Source organism: Gossypium hirsutum, chromosome D02 (assembly GCF_007990345.1).
Source record: "Gossypium hirsutum isolate 1008001.06 chromosome D02, Gossypium_hirsutum_v2.1, whole genome shotgun sequence".
Classification (NCBI taxonomy): domain Eukaryota; kingdom Viridiplantae; phylum Streptophyta; class Magnoliopsida; order Malvales; family Malvaceae; genus Gossypium; species Gossypium hirsutum.
In genome coordinates this window covers 52,841,702-52,860,943 of record NC_053438.1, presented here as the reverse complement: position 1 = coordinate 52,860,943, position 19,242 = coordinate 52,841,702, and the positions used below count along the sequence as shown (strand labels likewise).

The following is a 19,242-nucleotide window of genomic DNA, read 5'->3' as shown; positions in this document are numbered from 1 at the left end:
TAGGAAGACATAAGCACTAAATTAAATTAATTGTGAAGTTGAAGCTGATAATTGAAATAAAATTTACTTTATAAATCAAGAACAAGTAGATAATCATGGAAAAGGGAAAGTTGCTGATTAGTCCTTGAATTCTGCTATCTCTGCAATTTAGCATTAGTAAGTAATTTGCAAAAAAATATTAACTTGTGATTTATGATTTATTGAATATATATTTAATAAAATAATCATAATGATTATTCAAGGTGAGTAATGAAATTGTATTATAAGATATTATGCAATTTTGTATATCGAGCCCGGATGAACATAGGATAGGATACAATTGGCATATCAATAGATTATTTTGCGCGCTATATGGGATTGACTTGTGTTGAGATGATGATTCCTGACTTGTTACTGTCCACTAAATATACTGGAATCTAACATTTGTTGCGGACTACCGTGTTATATTTATAGTGATTTGGCGTGTTACTAGAGGCGGATGTAAAGTCTTCGGGTTTGGCACTTGGTGTCTAGGCGTGTTTCTAGACAGATGTTAGCCTATGGGCTATGCACTTGGTGCCAAGGCCTGTTCTTCACTGGTTTGTCTTGTATGAGATTTCTGGCATGTTTTGGGTGGATAACTACGTATCTATATCCGTTTGTATTGTTCATCGGGCTGAATTTTTAATGGTTAAATGACTTAATGATGATATGTAACTGATATTTAGTTATATTTTCTTGTGAAAGATTTGTACATGTGTTCATGATTTCCAATATTATATCGTGACTTGATAATGGTTGATACTTAATAAATGAGGTGATTAAATAACTTGTATTTACGAAACTCACCTGTTGAATGGTTGTGATTGACATAGTTAATGTTAGCTATTTTTTTTTTTGCTATTTATAAAACGGTGATTATAAGGTAAGTTATAACATTTCAACCTATGAACTTACTAAGCTCGTAAAAGTTTACTCACTTCATTTTCCTGTTTCCTTGTAGATAACATTTTGTGGAATTGGGTAATTGGATCAACGCGTATATCACACTATCCAGACTCCTTTTGGTAGATTTTGAAAACATTTATTTTTGGGATATGTGACATGTAATAAGAGTATCTTGTATATGTTTTAAGTACTTACTACAAATGGTATGTTCTATATTTGTACGATGAATGTATGCTTTCGGTTAATAATATGCTTGTTCATGGTATAAAAATTCAATTATGGCATGGAACTTTTCATGTAATAGGTGTGTTTTGTATTTAAGTTGAGTACATATTTCTATGTGTTCATATTTGGGTGATGTAAAGATGTTTAAGCTTGGTTTTAGACCACTTATGTTCATGCCTTTTGTGTTGGAATGAAGTGTGCATACAACCTTGGGTTTGGTTAGTTAATATAAATAATTTGGAAATGTTTACATTGTGGTAGGATTGAATATGAATAGGTAAAATAACATGGTAAGTTGGTATGTGTTTTTATGTATGAACTCATAGGTTAGAATGTAACTTATTTGATATGATTTGTGGATAAGTTTGTTAATTGAATTGTGGTGTTAATACAGACACATTGGGTAGGCACTTAAGTTAGATGATTTTGGCATGTTTTGGGCTTGTTCAAGTGTGTTTTGAATATGTTTAATTGTTGGTAAATAAGTTGTTTGATGTTCAAGTAAGCACGTTTTCGTAAACTTGCATTTGAAGGAAAAATTAGGGGCACACGGCTTGGGACATGGGCTATCACACGGCCATGTGTTGCACATGGTCGTTTTACATAGTTGTGTGTTTCAAGTCAATGTGTCACACAGTCTGGGACACGTCCTCTGACACGGCCGTGTGACCCCTGTTTTCAAAATTTTTGAATTTTCTTAAAACTTTCAATTTTGTTTCAAATTAGTCCTTAATTGTTCTTAAATCATTTTTTAAAAGCCCTGTATATCCGATTTAAGGTCAATAATCGTATTTTTGTTATGAATAACATTTGAATTTGATTTTTGTTATTTAATTTGATATTTGAATAGTTAAATGTTAGTAATTGTTATGGTTTGTGTTGTAATACTCTAACCCTAACCCAGCGACGAAGATGGGTTAGGGGTGTTACAACATTCATCTTCCATTTAAGTTCCGCCAGCATTACATGCTTATTGAATCTCATTCTCATTTTTTTGTGACTCTGAAATACACAACCTTTTTCAGTTGTATTTATCATTTCTCCATTGAGATGACACTAACATTTGGTTATTCATCTTCAACAAAATTTGGTTCCTGAACAAAACACTGATATTTCTTTGTTTTTTCTTTCTCTTAAACTATTAAAGCAAAAAAAAAAACCTGAACCAAAACAGAAAAAAATCAATATATAGCCTATTGTGCAGGCAACAAAAATAGTCGGCACCCCAAAAAAAATTCTTTTTTTTTCAAAAATAGGTGCCGACAGATGGAAGGCCGACACCAAAAATATATATATTATTGACAAAATACAAGTGTCGGCAACTAGAAGGTTGACACAAATATTTATTTTTTAAAAAATATTTTCCCAGCAAAAAATAACCGATGCCGGCAAAGGGAAGGCCAACACCAAAAATAAATTATTTTCTTACCCGGGTCTCGGTCTTGAGAAACACGGGACCAAATTTTTTTTTTTACCTACCACGGGTGCCAACACTAAAAAATACCGAAAAATATGCCAACCATGTAGACGCTACACCTAATCAAAAATATTTTTTTTCAAACCGAGAAATACCCGTATTTTTCAAAAAGTAGACCCAAAAATACAAACGGGTATCGGCCATTGCAATGTCGGCACCAAAAAAATATTTTTTTAAACCCCAACCCAATCAGCAAGCAATCATTACACGGTGATTGACTTTGGTGCCAGCCACCGAAATGCCAGTATCGCTCGACACTATAAATTTCATGTAATTTTCGTTATAATTTTTTGGATTATTTTTGTAAATATTTATATTTTTTGAATTATTTAAGTAAAAAAGCCCAGCACTAATTAGCCCAACCAGAGTAATTACTCTGACAGGCAGGTAGAATTCAAAGAAGCAAATGAAACTTGGAAAGGAAGTGGGAACTGTGGCAAAATACGTACCACAGAAAACGAGTTTGAATGTTCAAAACTGACAAAACCATCCAATTCAACATATATGATTTTTCATTATGTTTGCATTATTTTCAATGAATTAAGCGAAATTCTTTTCCGAAATTTTGTTTGATAGGTAGACATTGACTTGGATTAGTCAAAAAGATAACCCGAAAACCAAGCTTCCTAGCATGGATTGAATCTTTTTGCTTTAATGGGCGCTCTTGAATCTTTCTCCCACTCCAGGCAAGGAAACCAAAACACAAATACTCCCATCTCTGTCGAAACATATCTAGAATACTAAGTTCCCACTTCTTTTTTCTCGATTTTGGTTCCTTGAAATTATAGAATCTCAAAATGTGGATTAAACTTAAAGCTCTTTCTTCAATTCTCTCCCATCTGCTTATCGGCATTGCTCTCGTTGACGCTAACCTACGATGCTATGACACTGGTAATTTCACCCTTAATAGTACATATGGCAAAAACAGAGACCTTATTCTCGCTTCTCTCCTACCTAATGTCTCTGCAAATGGTGGTTTCTTTACTGCCAGTATCGGCCAAGACTCCAACAAAATTTACGCTCTTGGTATGTGCAGAGGAGACTCTACTCCGAACGGTTGTTATACATGTCTCAATGCCTCAATCCAGGACCTCATAGCTAGCTGTCCCAACCGAAAAGAAGCCCTTTCATGGGGAGGTGATCCTCCTTGTCTTGCACGCTATGCAAACCGCCCCTTTTTCGGAATCCTGGAGCTACAACCCACTGATGCAGGCTATAATACGGCGGACATCACTTCCAACTTAACTCAATTTGATACTATTTGGGAGAGTTTGATGGACAGAGTGGTGAGCAAGGCTTCCAGCGGGTCTTCTACTAAGTATGCAACCGGGGAAGCAGATTTTACAGCATTCCAAACGATACATGCACTTATGCAGTGCACTCCAGATTTATCACACAAGGATTGTGATTCCTGCCTAAGGCAATCCGTGAGTTACTATGAAAGCTGTTGCCGTGGAAAGCAGGGAGGTTATGTTCAGAAGCCTAACTGTTGGTTCAGATGGGATTTGTATCCTTTCTATACACGCAATGCTTCTACTGCTGCATCCTTATCTCCTCCACCCTCTCCTGCTAGTCCTCCGCCACTGTCAGTGAACTCTACAAGAAAAAAAGGTAACTACCGATCTGCTAGATGGCATGCTGGTTTCAGGAAGACATTGATGTAAATGAAAAGTTGTTGCTTGTGCAGGGGACGGAGGCAGCCATTCATCCCATACCATTGCCATTATAATTGTTCCAATAGTCATCTTGGTGGCAGTACTTATCATACTTGCAGTTGCTGTTCTCCTTAAAAGGATAAAAAAAACAAAGAGGGATGATCAAAGTAAGTTGGTCTTTGATTTTCTTTTCTATAGTCCTAACTTGACTACTTCGCAAAAAATCGACCCCTTGCCATGTTTATGCATTGTTTCATACTTCTTTAGAAACCATATACCGAGTATGTAAATCTAGAAACAAAAAAAGAAAAAAAATCAAGACGTGGTTAGCATTAAGTAGCTTTGATGCTTTCCTCTCCTATTCATTTGTTATAACTTAATTGATTCTTTGTTATGCTGCAGATAACAAGACCCATGGGGAAGCATTGCAGTTTGACTTTAATGCTGTAAGAGTTGCAACAGACAACTTCTCAGACGCCAACTTGCTTGGACGAGGGGGATTTGGTTCTGTTTATAAGGTAATTCATGATTTGGCCTCTGAAAATTTCCAATATCTCAATGAAGGGAAAAAAAATAGAGAACGATTGAATTTATGAAATTGAAGCCTCCAGTTTGATGGCTTCCAACAAATACTAGGAAATAAACTTTGGTGTTTTCCATCATTCTTCTTTGTTCCAAATACCACCAGGGTCAGCTTGAAGACGGACGAAAAGTAGCTGTAAAGAGGCTGTCTGAAAGTTCGGGACAAGGAGAACAAGAATTCAAGAATGAAGTGATGTTATTGGCAAAGCTTCAACACAGGAATTTGGTTAGGCTTCTTGGTTTAAGCTTTGAACAAAAGGAAAGGATTCTCATCTACGAGTTTCTGCCTAACTCAAGCCTTGATAACTTTATATTCGGTGGGATATCGATCCTTTCAAACTATACCTATTGAATTCTTGTTGATTTATTAGGTTGCGTGTCTTGGCAGAATACAGTTCAAGTTGTGTTATATTGGTGAAAAGTTTCAGAACTCTGATTTTTACTATTCTGTTCATGACTAATCACGAGTATAAACATTTTGAATTCTGAATATGCATTTAAGTCCTAGAAATTTTCTAATTTTGTAGATCCAGTAAAGTGTTTAATTCTAAATTGGGAGAAGAGGTACAAAATTATAGAGGGAATAGCTAAGGGACTTCTTTATCTTCATGAAGATTCTCAATACCGAATTATCCATCGCGACTTAAAACCAGCCAACATATTGTTAGATGAAGAGATGAATCCTAAAATCTCAGATTTTGGAATGGCGAAATTGTTTACGGTTGATCAAACTCGAGCTGACACAAGCAAAGTCGTTGGGACCTAGTAAGTATTAAGAAGGATCTGTTTGTGTATGTTATTTGTTAACTTTGTGATATCTAAAACTCAAAGATCCTAAGCATTAGCACTTCTTCTAGAGGATGTTTTAGCTACCATTTAAATTCATTCATTAAGATTTATTTATCTACAGTGGATACATGGCTCCTGAGTATGCATGGCATGGACAATATTCAGTTAAATCCGATGTTTACAGCTTTGGAGTATTGGTTTTGGAAATCATTAGTGGTAAAAAAATCAGTAGCTTCTCCAACCAAGAAGTGGGCGACTCTCTTCTAACCCATGTAAGCTGCATACTGTGGTTATCGTATTACTGGATTAGAATTTGCTAAAACACAATGTAAGTTCACATTCCTCGAGTTTTGCAGGCATGGAGAAACTGGAGAGAAGGAACTCCTTTGGAAGTAGTAGATCCAATCCTGAGGGATGGCTCCAGAAGTGAAATAATGAGATGTATCCATCTTGGGTTGCTTTGTGTTCAAGACAATATTGATTCTAGACCAACCATGGCCTCTGTCGTTCTCATGCTTAGTAGCTATTCCATATCACTGCCAGTGCCATCAAGACCTGCATTTTCCATGCATTCCACCATGGAGACAGAAACGAAGTCTCAGTCATCATCACTCTCCAATCAATCTAAACGAGAAAACATTCAAGTGTCAGTCAACGAGGCTTCAATTTCTGAACTAGATCCTCGGTGAAGTTCGAAGATGGTACCTAGTACTTGCATTGCTTAGTTTCTGTATCTTTGTCTAGATACTCAATTCTTCTTTGGTATAAATAAAAGCAGTAATAATTAAAAAAGAAGCTTCAAATTAGAACCTTTCCATAGAATTAATGGAAGAACAGTTTATATCAATTTTCTCTTCAAAAGAATGGACTCAACTTGCTACCGAGGGTAAAATTCGGTGATAGATACATCATTTGTTGAGCACTGGAACTTCCTTGTTGATCGATCCAATTCCATCTCTCCTCCTGAGGTGCTTCCTCTTGTCTTTGTTCCGAAAAAGAAGGCAGGGTGTTGCGGTGGTGGTAAAGTAATATCAGAACTGCTAAGCATGGGAACAATTCTAGCCATCGTCGGCCTTGACTTTGGATTTTGTTGGACGCACAACCAATCTGAATGCACCTAATGACTTCATCACTCACATAAGAATCTCTTAAAGTCGGATCCATTATCTCCAGCGGCCTCCTCTCTGTCCAATATCTCCAAGCCTGTAATGATCTCAACATTGGTCCTTTATCACTTCATAGGAAATTATATGATGAAATTGAAATTTCATGTTGGACCTACATAGCTCAGAAGGCTCTCAGCACTTTCAGGATTATAGAAACTGGAGTTCGTTTTGCCACCAACAATTTCAAGTGTCAACACGCCATAGCTATACACATCGGATTTGAAAGAGAATATCCCATGCACTGCATATTCTGGAGCAATATAACCACTAAGATGAGGGTATTTGTTAGTATGCTTATGTTGACTAAAACAGGAAATTTTATGGAATTTTCCCGAAACATAGACCTTATTTATCAGTTGTTGAAATAAAGATTATGGGATGGGAAACTTACTATGTCCCAACAATCTTCTTGGTATATTCGAGGTTGTGGTTTTCTTCAACAATTCTAGCCATTCCAAAATCTGATATTTTGGGATTCATATCCTCATCCAACAAGATATTGCTTGGTTTGAGATCACGATGTACAATCTTGAGCCTTGAATCTGTATGAAGATATAGAAGTCCACGAGCGGTTCCTTTAACTATCTTGAGACGTGTTGGCCAATCTAATTGTTTCTGCTTCTCAGTATCTGCATACAAGACGGCATCAAGACTATGGAACTGACAGAATCTAGATCAAATGTTGTTCAAAATAAGAAATACCAATGTCCATAAGTAACAGTTTAATCCATAACATATATGTATCTTTTGGTGAAAGCTTTAAGTTGAAGAGGGGCAGACCAAAGAGGAAGCAGTCTAGGCTTTTGTTGGGGACAAACTCATAGATGAGCATCCTCTCTTCTCTTTCAACGCAAAATCCCAACAGCCTCACAAGATTCCCGTGCTGAAGCTTGGCTACCAACGCAACCTCATTCTTGAATTCCTCTGCACCTTGTTTAGAACTTCTTGATAGCCTTTTCACTGCAATTTGTTGTCCATTTGCAAGTGTACCCTGATTGAATACCACAGGCATTCCTCAATAGTCCAAATTGCTGTATGGTTAATGGATTTAGACAAATCTACAATTGTACTACCAACTTGTACCTTATACACACTGCCAAATCCACCCACACCAATCATGTTTGCGTCAGAGAAATTGTCTGTAGCTGCTTCAATAGTGCTCATGTCATATTGTAAAGAATTCATGGTTCTAGCCTTGCTTTTATCTACAGACGATTGATATGACATTAATTACAGGGTAATTTTATATGAAAAAAAATAGAAAAAGCAAATATGAATTGTTAACCATATGCTAACATATAAGACAACGGCCACAGTACCCTTCTGGTCCTTTAGCAAATAGGGTTTCATCCTTGCTTTCCTTCTTAGAATGCAATAACAAAATGTTGACAAAAGCACTAAGAAACCAACCGTTGGAACAATAATGTAAATAATTGTCTGTGATGAGCTCTTCCCTTTCCCAGAGTCTCTTGGCGGCAGAGGAGATGGCTTGGACCTGGATACTTCCCCTGCAGTTTTGTTATAAAATGGGGTTAATCCATATTGAACATTGCAGCTAGGCAGCAATGAACTTGCTCGAGTTGCTTTCTCTTTTTGACGACAACAATCTGAGAATTCTGTAATAGCACTCTCAAGACATAAATTGCAAGCCACGTCGGAAATATCCGGCGTGCACTGTGCAAGGCTGTACAGCTTTTGAGACCCGCTAAGATTCGCCTCTTTGGTCGCAAACTTTTTAGCACCCATTGGAGCATCGGCTGCCTCGCTCGCTACATCTTTCACCAAAGACGCCACTATGTCAACGAAGTCTTCCTCTTCCGTGAAAGTGTCGTTATCCCATACAGTCCCACCAGGCCTGGTTTCCATCGTCGAAAAGATAGATTCATTCGAGTAACGTAGCATGCACTTATCGTACCAAATCACAGAGTTTTTCTCCATGGGACAAAGACTAGTAGCATTCCTGGCAGCTGCAGCCACACAGTCTCGGCAAACATCCGGTGTAACATCCCCTCGACAAAGGAAGAGACCGTAGATTCTGTCGGGTGGTTGTTGCCCCACCGTGGTGTTGTAGAAACCGTCGATCCGGTTGGCGTTGGAGGTAAGAAAAGAGAGGAGGAGATTGAGATTGGTCCCATAAGTGCTGTTTGTTGTGGAAGTGGAATCTTTGTCATAACAGAACTTGTATAAGAAACTTGGGTTGGCTTCGGCTGCGAGATCAAAGATGTAAAAAAACAAAAGCACAGAGGAAATATTAAAAAATATTAAAAAAAAAGTTTATTTTTTAGCCATTTATAACCTATTGGCTAACATATGTAAGGTATTAAAAAAAAGAAAAAAAAAAGAGTATCATCTTTCAAATCACTTGCAACCAAAATTTTTTACTATAACTTTGGATTCACATTAGACCAAACCAATTGATTTGGAATAATTGGCTACATTACTACCCAATTAGATAATATTTTTAATGCTTTTTTTTTAAACTTAAATTTTTTTGTGTGTTATCCTAATTTTTTAGAGTTTTTTTGCAAGTAACTTAAAAGAGAGTACTCTCTCTCTCTCTTTTTTAAATATTTTACATGGGTTAGCCGGAAAAAAATCCTGAATTCAATGGGTTCTAAGTTTATTCGACCCAATAGGGTCAAGTTTTTTTATTGAAGTCTGAGTTTGAGGCAGGGCAGGTTAATTTTTAAAAATAGTGGGGTCGGGTCAGAGTCGAGTTTAGAATAAAACCACCCTACCTCTACCAGATATTTATGAAATTGCCCTTTACACATATTTAATGTTATTTAAATTAAAAAAAATTCTAAAATTTATCACTAATAATTTTATTCTACTGCCTCTATATTAGTTCCCTTTCACCCTCCCCATTTCCTATATTCTTAATTTAATAATTTATTAAAGGAACATTTGTTCCTTGTTTTTTCTTATGTGTACTCACAATATTTGTGTAAATATACATTAACACACAATTCTAGAGATAAATATAAATTTAATTAATCATATTTTTACAAAAAAATATTTTTACAAAAAAATAAATATATTTGTGTAAATCTTTCATTTTTAAAAGGGTAGACTACCAAAATAGTTATTTTTGTTTGCCTCAGGTTACATTTTAACCACTTGTGTTTGAAATGTTATATTTTAATCACTTACGTTATCGTATTGTAACACCATTAATTGTCGTTAACGGTGTAACGGTAAGCTGTCATGGCATGTTAAATCATCATTTCAAACGAACTTTTTAGGTTAAATTCTATAATTGGTTTCTATACTTTTTCATTTTGAGCAATTAAATTTTTTTTCTTTTATTTTATTTTAACTTTCATTTTTTTTATTTATTTTTCATTCTCTTTGCTTCTCCCAATGTTTCCCTCCCATCTTCATTTCTTTTAATGTAGTTTTTCTATGTTTTTATTTGTTAAAACTAGTCTATAAGCTCACCTCACTCAAAAAATATTAAATTGTTCTAAAAAAAAGTATAAGGGACTAGTTTTAACAAATGGAAAATATAGAAGAACTATGTTAAAAGAAATGGAGAATGAAGGAAAACAAAGGGAGAAGCAGAAGAGAATAGAAAAAAAAGAAGAGAAAGTTAAAAGAACATAAAAGAAAACTTTAAATTGCTCAAAACGAAAAAATATGGAGATTGATTGTATAAATTAACCTAAAATTTTTGTTTAAAATTATGATTTAACGTACCACGTCAGCTTATCATTACACGGTTAACGACAATTAATGGCTCGGTGACTAAAATGTTACAATACAATAACATAAGTGACTAAAACGTAACATTCCAAACATAAGTAACTAAAATGTAACTTGAAGTAAACAAAAGTGGCTGTTTTGGTTGCTTACCCTTTTTTAAAAAAATTAATTAATCACATTTTCACAAAAAATAAAATAACTAAATTAAATTCAGGTTGAGCCGTATCGAAGTTGAGTATGCTATTAATTTTTGGGTTTGGGCTTGAGTCCAGAGCTGGTTAATTTTTTTTACAGTTGGGGTGGGTCAAGCTCGAGGCATAGTGATAAAGTATTAGATCAGGGTGGGGCAGGCAAAAAACAATCCCATTGTCATCATAGTTAGTCGGTAGGTAATAAAGAGCTAAAAATAATTTTTTTAAAATATTTTTAAAATTTTTAGAGTTAAAGACCAAATTGATAGATTTTGTAAATGTTGAGCGTAAAATTTATTGAATTTTTAGAAGTAGAAGTAAAATGACAAATTTTGTAAGCATTGAGAGCTAAATTTGTTTAATTATTTATATTTAAGATTAAATTGATAGAATCTGTAAACATTAAAGGGCTAATTTTATTATTAAACCAATAAAATAGCTCATATCTACTTAGAGATACTAAAATATTTAATTTCGAAAAATTTAATTTACCCATAAAAATTATGTTTCATAAATAGAAAATTATAACAATAAATTAATTTATACCTTTCAAAATATATAAGTGTTAATTTATCTCTTTTTTCAGTAAAAAAACAGTAATACAATCTGCAACTAAGAAAAGGGCTTTCTAGGTACTTTAACCCAATTTCTTCATGAAACCAGCACGGCATCTACCACATACGTACTTACCTTTTGTGATTGTGGAGTTTTGGCCCATACTGCAAGTAAAGAAATGGGAACAGAAACCGAATGAATCCAAAAATAGAAGTGGGAACTTTTAATCTACATTTTACTTGGCAGAGAGGAGAGTTTTCTTTGTGGTTTTTGTTTCCTTGCCTTAAGTTGTCAAGAGCGCCCATTAAGGCAAAAGTCACTGGAAACCTTAGTCTTTCATTCCTGAGTCTCACCTGTCTAATTAGTAGCAGTTTTCTTTTGGATTCCTTAACAAGCCCGCCACTGGTTAGAACATATAGATACTTTCATCTGTCTTCCTAAAGGAGATTGTCTACTAACTAGACCTGTCTCTCTTAGACAGCTGAGACTGAGGAATTAAAAACCAAGTTTCCTATGACTTTTGACTTCTACTCGAGGCAATGAAATTCTCATCTCATCTCAGCCATGAAAAACCCTGGATTTAAAGTTCCCACTTGTTTCTTTTAGGTTTCGTTTCTTTCAAATCATACAACCTTAAAATGTGGGTTAACTTACAGCTCTTTCTTTAATTCTCTCATATCTTCTCATCGGCATCACTCTTGTTGAGGCTCTCCTAAAATGTTATGACATTGGTAATTTCTCTACGAATAGCGAATATGGTAAAAATCGGGACCTTATTCTTGCTTCTCTCCCATCTAATGTCTCTATAAAAGGTGGTTTCCTTACTACCAGTATTGGCCAAAACTCCAACAAAGTTTACACTCTTGCTATGTGCAGAGGAGACTCTAGTCCATACGCTTGTTATGAATGTATCTATCGCTCAATCCACAATCTCGTCACTAGTTGTCCCAACCAGAAAGAAGCCCTTTCATATGCGAGGAGTCCATGTCATGTGCACTATGCAGATCGCTCGTTTTTTGGAACCCTGGAGCTAGAACCCCCTGAGGCAGGCTTTAATAATGACGACATCACATCGAACTTAACACAATTTTATACAACTTGGGAGAGTTTGATGGACAGAGTGGGGGAAAAGGCTTCTAACGGCACTTCTACTCTTAAGTTTGCAAATGGGGAAGCAGATTTTGGGGAATACCAAAAGATATATACATGAATGCAGTGCACTCCAGATTTATCACACAAGGATTGTGATTCCTACCTCAGCCTATCCGCAAGTTACTTTAAAGCATGTTGCCATGGGAAGAAAGGAGGTTATGTTCGTAGGCCTAACTGTTATTTCCGCTGGGAATTGTATCCCTTCTATACATCCAATGCTACACCTCCACCCCTACCTGTTAGTCTTCCGCCACAGTCAGCGAACACAAATACAAAAGGTAAGTACGGATCTGCTAGATGGCTTGTTGGTTTTATAAAGTAGATGGCATATTGTGTAAAAGTACTTACAAATAGGGGTGTTCATTCGGTTAACCGACCCGAAATAACATTAACCGAATTTACCGACCTTTCAAAATTTTTAACCGTTAACCGAACCAAAATTTTTTCAAAAAAATTAACCGAACTGAAATTTTTCGATTAATTCGGTCGGTTAACCGAATTAAATGAAAATTATATATTTTTATTTTTAGTGAAAAATTACCCGAATTAACTAGATTACCCGAATTAACCGAATTACCTGAATTAACCGAATTAACTGAATTGAATCACTACATAATTAAATTATTTTTAGACTTTTAGACTTTAGTTTTAGTTTTAGTTTTAGAATTTTATTTTTATTTATCAATTTATTTGTAATTTTTATGATTGGGTTGGGTTGGGTTGGGTAATTGGGTTGGGTTGGGTTGAATACTTGGGTTTGGATTAGGTTTAGGTGAATAGTGGGCCTATTTATATATTATAATTTTATTTATTAATTTTTTCGGTTAAATCGAAAAAATTCGGTTAACCGACCGGTTTCGAATCGAATTAACCGTTAACCGAAAAATCAAAAAATAATTAATCGACCCCCGACCGAAAAAATTCGGTTAACCGATCGATTAACCGAATTCTGTCAGTTAACTGAATTTTTTCGGTTTTACCCGAATTTTGCACACCCCTACTTACAAAGATCTTTCTTGTGAAGACGGGGGAGACAAAATAAAATATATGCTCTATAGGCTCAAAAGCTCACAAAAAATTTATGGTTTTGATGTCAAACTTGCAAATTTAAAATTTCAAAATAAATTTTTAGTTCAGGGAGGCAATGTAAAATTATAATTTCTGAAAAACAACTAGTAACAACCCAATTTCAGTGGTGTCAAAAACAGTGGTTTTGGGACCACAATTTTGACAAGTGAGTAAATATTTTAATTATTATTTAAATTTTATGTGATTATATTAAGGTTGTATTAAAGTTTCGTTAAGAAATTTTGAAGTTTAAATGGTTAATTAGGTAAAAAAAACTAAATTGAAAAATGTACAAAAGTAGGGTTCTATTAGTCAAAAGGGTTAAATGGCTATGGAAAGGTAAAATAATGGACTTAGATGGTAACTATACCATATATGTTGAAGGTGGACAAATATGGACATGATTTAGTTGTTTTGTAAGTTAATAACTAAAGTTAAAGTAGTAATTAAATAATTAAATCTTAAACTAAAATAAAACAAATTAGTATCATCTTCATTAGTTTTCTTCTCCACCAAAATTTGAAGGAAATAAACACCATTTTCATGGCTTTAAGGTTCGGCTAACATAGGAGCGTTGCATGGTAAGATTGTGTCTCGTTTTTAGCGATTTTTATGTTTTGGAACTCGTTCTAGCTTAATCTACTTAGCCTAGGGGTTAATTTGCAAAATTGTTAAAGGTTTAGGGACTTACCATGATTTTTTTGAATGTGTTTTGGTGTTAATTAATAGATTATTACTATTGGTTGTTAAATAAACTTGTTTTGTTAAGTGGTTTTTGATGAATTTAGGGTTTAGGGATCAAATTATTTAAATGATAAATTTCATGAATTTTGAGTGAAATGAGAAAAATATGGATTGATATAGATAAAGGGAAGAATTGGCTAACTTTTTTTTAGGGTTAAAATAGTTAAATTTCAAGTTACAAGCGTAAGGACTAAATTGTGAAAAAGTTAAAATAGGAGGGGTAATTCTATAATTTTATGATAATGTGAATTCTTGATTGAATTGAGTACTTGAAGTTATTTGAAGTGCTTAATTGAATGAAATTACTTATTTAGATCAAGATAAACAATAACAAGATTTAAATCGGGGAAAAGGTAAAGCTTTGGACTAAGACTTCAATTCGGTTATTGCAACCATAGTTGTTGAGGTAAGTTTGTATAAAATTATAATCTTATTAATGATAGTTTGAATTGATTACCGGTTATATTGTGTTAGTTATAAACTGACTTGAAAATGCATGTGTATCGATGCTTTGAGTAATTGACGGATAAATGATCCGTTTGAACCTTAAGAATTCTTAGGATACGAATACACGTCATTAGGGATTTCATGTTTCGGGTGTTGGTCTTGAATGTCCTACTAATGGCTAAGGTCCTGCATTTGTTACGGATTCTTCACAGCTCGTGTGAGAAGTATCGTGTAGCTAAAAGAATGCGAATGGTCCTTTTGGTATGTTTGTGGTGAAATGTGAATGCTTAAATTGATGTCAATTGGTAGTTAAATGAACTAGGTTTTGTGTTTGAAATGTGGCTATGTTGTTTTACTATGGTTAATGATGTTTTGGTATAAATGTGGTGCCTTTGAATGACATATTGGTTAGATGAAATAAGTTGATTGAATTGGTATATTTAGATGTGTTTGAATGTTGCTTAGGTCTATTGAATGTGTACACAAATGGAGTGGTTGAAAAGATATGTTTTGGCCTTGAAATGACTTGATTTTAGGGTCAAATTATGGAGCACATGGCCTGAGACACGGGCTGTAACACGACCTGGCTACATGGTCGTGTGTCACTTTTTTTTGGTGTAAATTTCACACAGCCTAAGACATGGCCGTGTGTATCAAGTTAGTATGTTACACGGCCTTGCACATGGTTGTGTCTCAAAAGTCAGTGAGTTACACGGTTTGGCACACGGCCTAAGACACGGCCGTGTGACCCAAATTAGTGAGTTACATGGTTTGTGACACAGGTTGGGACACGACCGTGTGTCCCTTTGTTCGATTGTTACACGGTCTGGGCTATGTCACACAGCCTAGCCACATGGCCATGTGACCCCTATTTTTCAGATTTTTTAACTTTTTCCCAAAATTTTTTATTTGTTTTGATTTAGTCCCAAATCATTTCTAAACTGTTTTTAGGGCCTCAAAGGCCCGATTTAAGACCCAAATGCATATGTTTGATAGGTTTTTAATGAGTTTTATTTAATTAATGATGAATGACATTAGTGATATATTTTGATATTAATTGTATGGAATTGTATGGTAATGCTCCGTAACCCTAATCTAGCAACAGAGATTGGTTAGGGGTGTTACACAAATTATCATGCTTGACTCTCTTGTGGCTTAAAGTAAATCAGGCAATGCTCCACAAATTATTCCAAAACCGAATAAATAAAAAATCCAAATTAAAAGAAATTACTTCAAAATTAGGTTCGAAAAAATTACTTAAACACAAACAATAATTCAGGGGCTATATCACATAAACATATAAAATCCTCCCCACACTTAATATGTACATTGCCCTCAATGTACAAACAATTAAAATCACAGAATAAGTACAATAGCATAAGGAGGAAGAGAACTGAAACTGCCTTGAATTTGGATGAATTTGTCAAAATATTACAAACTAAAATCGTGGATGATTTTAAATGAAGTACATGTTTCCGAGCAAACTAATAAGAAGATAGACAAAAATAAATAAGATAAAGAGAAAAAAATAGAAAAACAATTGACAAAACAATAAAACTATGGTGCATAATTAAATAAAATAACTAAAAACTAAAACTAAAACCAAAAAAAACAAAATAAAAATAAAAATAAATAAAATATAAAAACTAAATGAAATCACTTTCATTGGGGTAGGAAGGAAAAAAAGAAGAAAAAAAACTAGCTTTAAAAAGGAAAAAGAAGTACAAGGTCATGTGCCAGGCCATGTGAGCCACATAGCCATTTTGCGCCACACGGCTGTGTAGACAGACCATGTGAAATCACCTAGACCGTGTGTGATTCAAAAATGAGAAAAACAAACCCAGTAACCATAGGGCCTAGCTAACGCCCGTGTGTCTAGGTCGTGTGCGGTGCTCCTTCACTTCTCCTACACCCATGTGCAAGCCCGTGTAAGTGATACGGTCTACCACACGCCCGTGTGACAGGCCGTGTGAGATGTCTCAAGTCCATGTAACTTTTTGTGCCTGTGTGGGTCAAATTAAAATTGAAAAAAATTAGCTCTATATGCACACGGCCTGATGCACGCCCGCGTGTCAAGGCCGTGTGGATCACCCCAAACCATGTGGACCAAATTTTTTTCACTTTTTTCAATTTTTTAAGGTAATAAAAATAAATGTACTATTTTTTTTCAAAATTTTTCATTTTTTTTAATTTTTTTAATTCTTAAAAGATAACATGAAAGTAAAATACATAAATAAAAACAAAAACACTTGGGTTGCCTCCCGAGAAGCGCTTATTTAGAGTCTAAGCTTGACTTTCCTTGTTAAGCTCATGGTTAAGGAGGATCTTGGAGTCAAAGATCCTCTCACTCGTTATCAGTATTGCCAACAAAATAAAGTTTTCGACCATGATTGTTTACTTTAAATGTGCTATAATCAGGATGTGTTTTCTTAATGGTTCCATATGGAAAGACGATTTTTACCACACATGGGCCAGACCCTGTTAGCTTAAACTCTGAAGGAAAATTCGTGGATCCGATTTGTCTAACAGCACTTTGTCCCCAACTTTAATTGGTTCATTCTCTTTACATGCACATCATGTTGTTGCTTTGTTACTTCCTTTTGCTTTCTTAGTTTCTCATCAGCCTTTGTTTGCCATTCATCTAGTTCGTTGAGTTGCACCATTCACTCTTCACTTGTCCCTTGAGTTCTATCACTTTGAATAAAATATGACTCTAACATGTTTTCATGAGGGATTTCCTGCAAAGAACATTGAGCCACATGATTATTAACATTAACAAAATAATTAGTATCATCTAGCTTGCCAGGGACTCTCACAAAATCACGTGCTTGAAGAATAATCTTTTCAACACTTACATGAAGCACAAGTTCACCAGTACCCACATCAATAACAGTTCTAGCAATGACTAAAAAGGGTCAACCTAAGATCATGGGTAGCTTAATATTCTCATCATGTCAATACAACAAAATTAATAAGGAATATAAATTTATTGACTTTCACAAATACATCCTCAATAATAACCTTAGGATATCTAATTGATCTATCCGCTAATTGAATACTCATTCTAGTGGGTTTGGGTTCCCCAAGACCAAGTTGTTTGAACATCTTATAAGACATGACATTTATACTAGCCCCAAAATCAGCTAAAGCTTTTTCAACATTTAAACTACCAATGAGACAAGGGATTGTAAAACTCCCTGAATTTTTATGTTTGTTGGGTAGTTTATTTTGGAGAATGGCTGAGTAAACTGCATTGAACTCCACAGCCGACAGGTCGTTTAACTTCCTCTTATTTGTTAACAGCTCCTTTAAAAATTTTACATACTTTGGCATCTGCGAAAGGGTTTCAACAAACAGTAAGTTAATGTGCACTTTTTTTTAAGAGTTCAATAAATTTACCATATTGTTCTTTTATGTGGTATCTCTTCAATGTTGCTGGATATGGAACTCGTGGTTTGTAGTATTTAATTATCGGCTTATGTTCTTTCTTACTTTCTTCAACCTCATCACTTTTCACAACAACTATAGATTTGACTTCTTTTTAGGCTCGACTAACCCTTCTACGTTTCGAATAGTGATGGTGTGGATTTGCTCATTTGGGTTATTTTTAGTGTTGCTAGGTAAACTACCTTGTGGTCTTTCCAAAATAAGTTTGGTAAGTTGTCCAATTTGATTTTCAAGCCCATGAATCGACTACATGATTAGTGCAATTATACATTTTGTTAATGTACCCAACATATCGGCTATGGGCTTGATTATCTTTAGAGCATAAGCCTCCATTTATATCAAAGCACATGAGTTGCATACGCTTGGTTAATGACTAACTCGGGATTTAGGTAAATCACAACATGAACATTACAAGTGAATTAATTCAAAAATAGGTTTAGAATTAATTCATCTTGGTTCGAGTCCAATGTACCATTCTACCAATGAATACATCTATATCTCTACTTGTGGAGTCAATTGCTCCAGTAGCCAATACTAGCCATCTCCCCAATTGGAATTATAGACTACATAATAATCCTTTTCAGTATTTGAATCAAATGTTCACTTTGATTCTTTTATGGGATTACGGGCTCATTTAGATTATCTACTTAAGTAAGTTGTCTTTCTCGCAATGTAAACGTTCTTTACAGTGCCAGAACTTTAGACAATCAATGAGCTAATATTTTTTATCACAATTTCGCTATGCATGCAAAATATAAAAAGACATAAATACAAAAGACATAATAGTGAAAGTGAAATTAACTTTTATTATTTATCCATCATTCAAATAAATAGAAAACAGTTACATGTTTACTACAATATGGGTACATTTCCCAACACTGCTAGAGTGCACGGAAAATGTATACATATGGTTTTCGACTTTGCAAAGGTTCGGTTGGATTGTATGGAGATATATGTGCACATGTGTATGATAATCCTATGTAGGTTCTTTAAAGTATGAGACTCTGTAAAGTCTAAGGCTTAACGTCTCATATGTGTATACAAGTCCATGTTCATGGCATATCTAAGTTATGAAAGTCCGTTGGACTTATTCTCTAAGTTTTACGTCAAAG

At 34.7% G+C, this 19,242-nt stretch overlaps 1 protein-coding gene and 2 pseudogenes across 2 annotated transcripts; 2 read left to right on the top strand and 1 right to left on the bottom strand.

Moving 5' to 3' along the window:
• Nucleotides 1–3,131: 3,131 nt before the first annotated feature.
• LOC107909924 (putative receptor-like protein kinase At4g00960) lies at nucleotides 3,132–6,557 on the top strand. 2 transcript variants are annotated; one of them, XM_041088793.1, is made up of 7 exons: nucleotides 3,132–4,240; nucleotides 4,317–4,451; nucleotides 4,687–4,802; nucleotides 4,973–5,183; nucleotides 5,481–5,631; nucleotides 5,777–5,927; nucleotides 6,012–6,557. In XM_041088793.1, exons 1-7 carry the CDS (start codon nucleotides 3,427–3,429, stop codon nucleotides 6,342–6,344), a joined length of 1,911 nt encoding a protein of 636 aa, XP_040944727.1. In that variant the 5' UTR covers nucleotides 3,132–3,426; the 3' UTR covers nucleotides 6,345–6,557. The 2 variants fall into 2 exon arrangements, with proteins under 2 accessions (XP_040944727.1, XP_016693121.1); XM_016837632.2 differs by having other exon boundaries at nucleotides 3,135–4,240; nucleotides 5,394–5,631; nucleotides 6,012–6,447.
• On the bottom strand, nucleotides 6,459–9,065 carry LOC107909925 (putative receptor-like protein kinase At4g00960; annotated as a pseudogene).
• Nucleotides 9,066–11,836: 2,771 nt separating this feature from the next.
• LOC121214563 (cysteine-rich receptor-like protein kinase 14) lies at nucleotides 11,837–12,746 on the top strand (annotated as a pseudogene).
• The last annotated feature ends 6,496 nt before the right edge of the window (nucleotides 12,747–19,242 follow it).